This window comes from Pristis pectinata, chromosome 41 (assembly GCF_009764475.1).
Source record: "Pristis pectinata isolate sPriPec2 chromosome 41, sPriPec2.1.pri, whole genome shotgun sequence".
In the NCBI taxonomy this organism is placed as follows: Eukaryota; Metazoa; Chordata; class Chondrichthyes; order Rhinopristiformes; family Pristidae; genus Pristis; species Pristis pectinata.
The window spans coordinates 4,354,640-4,363,144 of record NC_067444.1 but is presented as its reverse complement, the minus strand read 5'-3'; the positions used below and the strand labels follow the sequence as shown (position 1 = coordinate 4,363,144).

The following is an 8,505-nucleotide window of genomic DNA, read 5'->3' as shown; positions in this document are numbered from 1 at the left end:
GTCGGAGGGATAAGCAACATTTTGGGCCGAAGGGCCTGTTCTGTGCTATACTAGAACATAGAAACATTGAAAACGTACAGCACAATTCAGGCCCTTCGGCCCACAAAGCTGTGACGAACATGTCCCTCCCTTAGAAATTACAAGGCTTACCCATAGCCCTCTGTTTTTCTCAGCTCCATGTACGTATCCAACAGTCTCTTAAAAGACCCTGTCGTATCCGCCTCCCCCACCGTTGCCGACAGCCCACTGCACGCACTCACCACTCTCTGAGTAAAAAACTTACCCCTGACATCTCCTCTGTACCTACTCCCCAGCACCTTAAACCTGTGTCCTCTTGTGGCCACCATTTCCGCCCTGGGGGAAAGCCTCTATCTCCCCAATCAATGCCTCTCATCATCTTATACACCTCTATCAGGTCCCCCCCACCCCCACCCATCCTCCGTCGCTGCAAGGAGAAAAGGCCAAGTTCCCTCAACCTGCTTTCATAAGGCATGCTCCCCAATCCTGGCAGCATCCTTGTAAATCTCCTCTGCACCCTCTCTATGGCTTCCACATCCTTCCTGTAGTGAGGCGACCAGAACTGAGCACAGTACTGTTCTACGTTCTATGCCATTATCGAACAACTGGCTCGTATATTTCTCTGCACTGACCATTGAAATCCTCGTCCAGGTTATCCTAAAATCCTGTGAGACTGCCTCTGCCAACGGATTTGCTCTCCAGATTTCCGCCACCTTGGTGAGTGAAAGATCGCCACAGCATGTTTTCCGGAGGAATACATGAAATCCCCAGGGGCACGGAGTCACAATTGCGACGGGGCAACACAGAACGGATACAGGCCGTTAGGCACGACAACGGTGCCCACCCAGATAGTCCCAGTTTCCTGCATTCGGCCCATGTCCCTCTCCGCCCTGCCATGTACCTGTTCAATTGCTTCTCATATGATACTGTTACCTGCCTCTGGCAGCTCGCTTCATGTAGTCACCACCGTCTGCGTGAAAAACCTGTCTCTCAGGTCCCTCTTCGATCTTGCCCCACTCACCCTAAATCTATACCCCCACCATTTGGACTCCCCTGCCCCCGGGATTAAAATACCGTCACCGTCCACCTGATCTGTGCCTCTGATAATTTTCAACATTACGATCAGGACGCCCTTGGTTCTCCTGCGCTCCAAGGAGTAAAGACCTAGCCTGGCCAACCTCTCTCTATATCTCAAGCCCTCTGGTCCTGGCAACATCCTCGTAAAACCTTTCTGCAGTCTCTGCTGCTGAATCACGTCTCTCCTATAACAGGAGGACCAAAACTGCACACAGTACTCCACATGTGGCCTCACAAATGACTTATGGAACTGCAATGTAGAACATAGAACATTAAAGGCCTTTCAGCCCACAATGTTGTGCTGACTTTTTATCCTGCTATAAGATCTATCTAATCCTTCCCACCCACATAGCCCACCCCCACCCCCTAGTTCTCTATCATTCATGTGTCTCTCTTAAGAGTCTCTTAAATGTCCCTGATGTATCCGCCCCCACCCCCTCTGCCGGCAGTGCGTTCCATGCACCCACCACTCTCTGTGTAAAAAACCTACCTCTGTCATCTCCCTGATATCTTCCTCCAGTCACCTTAAACTCCGATGCCAAATGACCTGACAGACGAAGACCAGCGTGCTAAATGGTGTATTCACCACCCTGTCCACTTGTGTTGCCGCCTTGTAGGAGCTATGGACTTGTACCCCTTGGTCCCTCTGTTGCATTACGCTCCCCAGTGCCCTGCAATTCACAGAAGGACAACACACCATATGCCTTCTTAACCACAGAGTCAACCTGCGCAGCCACTTGGAGCGTCCTATGGACTCGGCCCCCAAGATCCCTCTGATCCTCCACACTGCCAAGAGTCCTACCATTAACACTACATTCCGCCAACATATTTGACCTGCCAAAATGAACCTCTTCACACTTATCTGGGTTCGAAGTCTTCCACTAAAATCGATTCTTTCAATTTATCAAAATCCCCATCTACATTTTTAGCCATGTACCATCGTTCAAGACATATTCTCTTTCCAGTGGCAAATCCCATTTCCGTCTTATCTGTAGACTTCTTTAGGTCTCTAAATTTTGGCCCGGAGGCTTCAGGTACTGATTCGTAAGCTTTCAACACAGCTTGTTTTACCTTCTTCATTTCCATCTCAGCATTTATCTTCCTTGCTAGATCAGCCTCGACCCGAATCCTCTTCTTTTGTTCCGTCTCCATCTTCCGGACTGCAAACTCAATCCGTCAGGTAAGTTTGCCGATGGTACAAAACGGCCTCCCCTCTACTGTCGACCTATCACTGCTCTGTTCTTCCCTCCTAGGTATCGGGCTTCCCCCTTTTCCGCTCTTCAGTCCCGAAGGTGTCCCGACCCCGGAAACGTCGACCGCCTGCTTTTCTCCGCGGATGCGGCCTGGCCTGCTGAGTTGTCCCGCGTCACCGTGTGTTTCTTCTAGATTCCAGCATCTGCAGTCCTTTGTTTCTGAATTTTCATGTGATTTTGTGCTCCCCAGACTCATGTTGTGTAAAGGAAATACTCAAATCAGGACAGCTGAAAATAAAATATATACTTTTATTGATAAGAGATTCAGATATGAACAAGTATTAAAATCCCACTGGCCTCTACATTCCCATTAAGGTCAAGTGGACAGGTAGCACATGAGTACAGTGGTGAGAAGGTCTGTAGCCAACCTGTGGTCCCAGTGCCCCAGAAGCTGGCTCCAGAGCGACGGATCCCACACCATACCTTTGTGTCGGTGCCTCTGGTTTATAGCCGCTCCCATCTGATCTCAGGAGAGCAAGCTGTAGGGAATGCCCCTGCACCGTCCCACATCCAGCCCAGCAGGCGGTCCAAAAGTCCTTCTTCCCGCCCCAGAGGGAGCGGGTTCCCAATAACCTTCCCAAGTCTCCTCCATCTAGCAGGGAGCTGTTCCCCACACCGCTCTTGAAGGCTGGTGGGAGCTATTCGCCTGTCCCTGGACCCTGTGTAATCCATACCCTGTCCCAGCCCAGGACTCTGTGTTATACACAACCCCTGTCCTAGCCCAGGACCCTGTGTTATGCACACACCCTGCCCCAGCCCAGGACCCTGTGTTATGCACACACCCTGCCCCAGCCCAGGACCCTGTGTTATGCACACACCCTGCCCCAACCCATGACCCTGTGTTATACACAACCCCTGCCCCAGCCCAGGACCCTGTGTAATGCAGACCTCCATCCCAGCCCAGGAACCTGTGTAATCCACACCCCCTGCCGCAGCCCAGTATCCCCTGTAATAACACACCCGATCCCAGCCGAGGACCCTGTGTAATCCACACCCCCACCCCCAACCGTCCCAGCTCAGGATCCAGTGGGAAACATTCTCCCCAGCTCCAGAACCGGCGAGAGTTCCCCACACTCAGCAAGAGCCGCCGGCCAGTCCCCACCCAGTGACAGTCACCCGTCGATTCGCTGGGACCTCACTGCCGACTCAGGAAAAGCGCCACAGCCACGGCCCAGATGGAGCCCAGCACCCGTCCCGCCGGCTCGACAACTCCGGCGCCCGAGACCTTGAATGGGTAGAAGAAGTCAAAGGGCAGCTTCCAGTCGGGGGCCGGCTGGTCCCTGGGGGCTGGCGGGTACCGAGTGGTGTCCACAAAGGTGAGGGAGGACATCAGGGCGACTTTCCTGCTGGAACACTGTGGAACAAACGAGACCTTCACTGCAAGCCGGTGCCACCAAATGTTCTTCTGACCACCCTGGCCAACTAACTTGGGACTAGCTTATTATTGCCTCCAGTTTAACAGCCGCGAGGTAATGATGCAGCTCTATAAAACTCTGGTTAGACCACACTTGGAGTACCCTGTCCAGTTCTGGTCGCCTCATTATAGGAAGGATATGGAAGCGTTGGAAAGGGTGCAGAGGAGATTTACCAGGATGCTGCCTGGTTTGGAGAGTATGCATTATGAGGAGAGACGAAGGGAGCTAGGGCTTTGCTCTTTGGAGAGGAGGAGGATGAGGGGAGACATGATAGAGGTGTACAAAATATTAAGAGGAATAGATAGAGTGGACAGCCAGTGCCTCTTTCCCAGTGCACCAATGCTCGAAACAAGAGGGTATGGCTTTAAAAGTAATGGGTGGGAAGTTCGAGGGAGATATCAGAGGAAGGTTTTTTACCCAGAGAGTGGTTGGGGCATGTAATGCATGTCATGACAGGTAGATAGGGTAGTAAAGAGAGCTTTTGGCTGTTTGGCCTTCATAAATCAGGGTACTGAGTACAGGAGTTGGGCTGTTATGTTGAAGTTGGAGAAGACGTTGGTGAGGCCGGATTTGGAGTATTGTGTGCAGTTCTGGTCACCCACCTACAGGAAAGATATCAATAAGCTTGAAAGAGTGTAGAGAAAATGTACACAGATGTTCCCGGGACATGAGGACCTGAGTTTCAGGGAAAGGTTGAATAGGGTAGAACTTATTCCCTGGAGCGCAGGAGGATGAGGGGATATCTTACAGAGGTATAGAAAATTACGAGGGGTACAGTTAGAGTGAATGCATGCAGGCTTTTCCCCTCAGATTGGGTGAGACAAAAATGTAGATGGGTTGGTCAGTAAGTTTGGAGACGACTCAAAGATTCACGTGGACGCCACGGTTAAGTGCAGAGAGTTGTGGACACAGCCCAGCGCATCACGGAAACCAGCCTCCCCTCCATGGACTCTGCCTACACTTCCCACTGCCTCGGTAAAGCAGCCGGAAAAAGTCAAAGACCCTACCCACCCTAGGACATTTTCTCTTCTCCCCCCTCCCATCAGGCAGAAGATACAAAAGCCTGAAAGCACATACCACCAGGCTCAAGGACAGCGTCTATCCCGCTGTTGCAAGACTATTGAACGGTTCCCTGGTACGATAAGATGGACTCTTGACCTCACAAACTACCTCGTTATGACCTTGCACCTTATTGCCTGCCTGCACTGCACTTTCCCTGTAATGGTTACACTTTATTCTGCATTCTATTATTGTTTTACCTTGTACTACGTCAATGCACTGTGTAATGAATTGATCTGTATGGACAGTATGCAAGACAAGTTTTTCCCCTGTACCTCGGTACATGTGACAATAATAAATCAGTTGCAATACCCTTAACAGCATTGATGTATGAAGGAAACAGGGATCCAAGTCCATATCTCCCTTGCGGAAGAGGCTAACAAGGATGCTGCCTGAATTAGAGGGTATTGGCTCCAAGGACAGACTGGACAAGCCTTTATTCTGATAGGAAAGCATCCTATCTGGATGCATCACGGCTTGATACGGCAATTGCTCTCCCCAGGACCGCAAGAAACTGCAGAGAGTTGTGGACACAGCCCAGCGCATCACGGACACCAGACTCCCCTCCATGGACTCTGTCTTTACCTCTCGCTGTCTTGGTGAAGCAGCCAGCATAATCAAAGACCCCACCCACCCGGGTCATTCTCTCTTCTCCCCTCTTCCATCAGGCAGAAGATACAGGAGCCTGAGGGCACATACCACCAGACTTAAGGACAGCTTCTACCCCACTGTGATAAGACTATTGAACGGTTCCCTTATGCGATGAGATGGACTCTGACCTCACGATCTACCTTTTAGTGACCTTGCATCTTATTGCACTGCACTTTCTCTGCAGCTGTGACACTTTACTCTGTACCGTTATTGTTTTTACCTGTACTCCCTCAATGCACCCTGTACTACCTCAATGCACCCTGTACTCACGCAATGTAACTGGGTTAAATGAATTGACCTGTACGAGACAAGTTTTTCACTGTACCTCGGTACAAGTGACAATAATAAACCAATACCAATAGACTCATTTCACTGTGCGTTTTGAAGTACATGTGACTAATAAAGAAATTTTCATAATCTGAGATGTCAGAGGTAGGTTTGTTTTACACAGGGAGCGGTGGGTGCCTGGAGCGCACTGCCGGGGGTGGGGGTTAGAGGCTGATACAATAGGGACATAGAAAAGACTCTTGGATAGGCACGTGGATGCAAGAAGAATGGATGGCTTTGGGCTCTGTGGGAAGGAAGGGTTAGATTGATCCTGGGGTAGGTTTATATAGGTCGGCACAACATTGTGGGCTGAAGAACCTGTACAGTGCTGGACTGTTGTAGTAGAGCACATGGCTGTCACGTGACAGTAACAACACTGAGCCCTCTGGTCGGAGGACAGCATTGCACCTCGGATCAGAAGTGACCGTCAATCAAGGTGTGGCTCCACCCCACCCATCAGGTGCGGGTATAGGGATTGGCCTGGGAGAGCACCTTTGTTCCCGAACCTGCCTGACCATTGGCCATCGCAGGCACCTTTGTCCTTGACCTGCAAACCATTGGCCTGTCTAAATCACCTGGCCAGTCTCCACACAGCCTCGCCGCACTATAAAGAGTGTTGCAACCCCCCTGGTCTCTCTCTTTTGACTTCCCCAAGAGTAGTGAAACAACGCTGCAGAGACCACTGGTAGGAGAGTGCATCACCACGTGGTTTGGGAGCGTCTTAGTCAGATTCCAGGGAGTGTTAAGGCCAAGGCTTGTTTGGGTCAAGGTATTCAGGCATTGAAGTATTTATCCCTTGATAAGCTGTAACTTGTTTGTTGTGTGTGTGTGTGTGTGTGTGTGTGTGTGTGTGTGTGTGTGTGTGTGTGTGTGTGTGTGTGTGTGTGTATCTCATCCTCGTTGCGATTTGCCCCCTCACGTTTGCGGTCTCCTGTGTGAGTATGCATCTGTTCCCATTTATTCTGTCCCCATATTTACCTTTGTGATTAAACTACATTTAGAATCCAAAGCCTGTGTCCAGAGTCCTCCACCTTTAAGACTCCAAAGAACCTTTTCACACAACAACTGTTCTGTGTTCTCAAGTTTTAAACGGCTGGCCTGTCTCCTTGCAATAACTATTGGCCGTAACTTTAAGGAGCGGTGAAGCGGGCTCGAAGTGCTTCTGGCTGTTTCCACCCGCCGATGGGCCACGCGCTCACCTGTACCTCCTGGGTCCGGTAGAGGAAGCGGGCGCCCAGCACAGCGGACTGGGGGTTGGAGAGCGGTCCCATGTTCGCCCACAGCACCTGGACGTCCAGCGCCAGAGCGAGCCGGCAGCTGGTCTCGCAGCTCGCGTTCTGCAGAAGGGGAACACACGGCAGGCTTAGGGACGCGCCCAGTAGGGGAGGCGAGCGGACATCGCAAAGCGTTTCGACAGGGGCAGCGCGTACCGTCCTGCGCCCGGACCACGAGCGGCTCCCACGGCGGCGCAGACGGCGGTCAGCGGCTGGAACCCGCTACCGCGGCCTCCCACGCATGGGATCGAAAGAGGCCGGTCCTGTCCCCTTTTCGAAAAATATTGGAAAGACATTTTTAATATTATTTCAACTGTATTGGATATTGATTTACAACCCCATCCTATTACTGCAATTTTTGGGTTACCAATGATGGATTCTGGCCACTTATCCACTTCTGCTTGTCGTATGATTGCTTTGGTTACACTAATGGCCAAGGGATCCGTTCTATTTAAATGGAAGGACCCTATACCCCCTACCACATTTCAATGGTTTTCTCAAACCATGTTTATAATTAGAAAAAATTAGGAGTAGGACTGTTGATCCTTTGCTTAAATTTGAGGACGTTTGGAATCCATTTATTCAATATTTCCAAACGATATGAGCAAACCTTTCTCGAATGCCCTTCAATAACCTTTGAATATCGAGGAGCGGAGCTGACGACATAAAAATGTTTTTTTTATTTGAAGAAATATCAGTCCAGTTTTTTTTCTTTGAAGTTTGTTTCTGTTTAACATTACACTTTTTTTTGATCTGGGGGTTTTCTCTTATATAATTAAATTTCTTTTCAGTTATTTTATTTCCCAACATGTACGCTTAGCAAGAGTGCGGGAGGTCTAGATTATATAAGATTATATCTTGTGACCCTGCTCTGGCCAGGACCACAAGAAACCACAGAGTTGTGGACACCAGCCTCCCCTCCACGGACTCTGTCTTTACCTGTCGTTGTCTTGGTGTAGCAGCCAGCATAATCAAAGACCCCACCCACCCGGGACATTCTCTCTTCTCACCTCTTCCATCGGGCAGAAGATACAGGAGCCTGAGGGCACGTACCACCAGGCTCAAGGACAGCTTCTATCCCACTGTGTTAAGACTATTGAACGGTTCCCTTATACAATGAGATGGACCCTGACCTCACAATCTACGTTGTTGTGACATTGCACCCTATTGCACTGCACTTTCTCTGTAGCTGTGACACTTTACTCTGTACTGTTATTGTTTTTACCTGTACCACCTCAATGCACTCTGTACTGACTCAATGTAACTGCATTGTGTAATGAATTGACCTGTATGATCGGTTTGTAAGACAAGTTTTTCACTGTACCTCGGTACAAGTGACAATAATAAACCAATACCAATATATTTTAATCCCTGTGAGTACAAATATTAACTGTTACTTTTATCCCAATCTCTTCGTATCATATGTATAAT

General features: G+C 49.8%; 1 protein-coding gene across 1 annotated transcript in view; it reads right to left on the bottom strand.

Annotated features, from left to right (window-relative positions):
- Positions 1-2,583: 2,583 nt before the first annotated feature.
- LOC127587590 (tectonic-3-like) overlaps positions 2,584-8,505 on the bottom strand; it is a 38,990-nt gene continuing 33,068 nt past the window's right edge. The window contains exons 12-13 of the mRNA XM_052045999.1: positions 7,000-7,137; positions 2,584-3,702 (exon numbers count right to left, since the gene is read on the bottom strand). Of these exons, the coding sequence (XP_051901959.1) occupies positions 3,484-3,702; positions 7,000-7,137 (357 nt within the window). The 3' untranslated portion in view covers positions 2,584-3,483. The remainder of the gene's footprint in view (positions 3,703-6,999; positions 7,138-8,505) is intronic.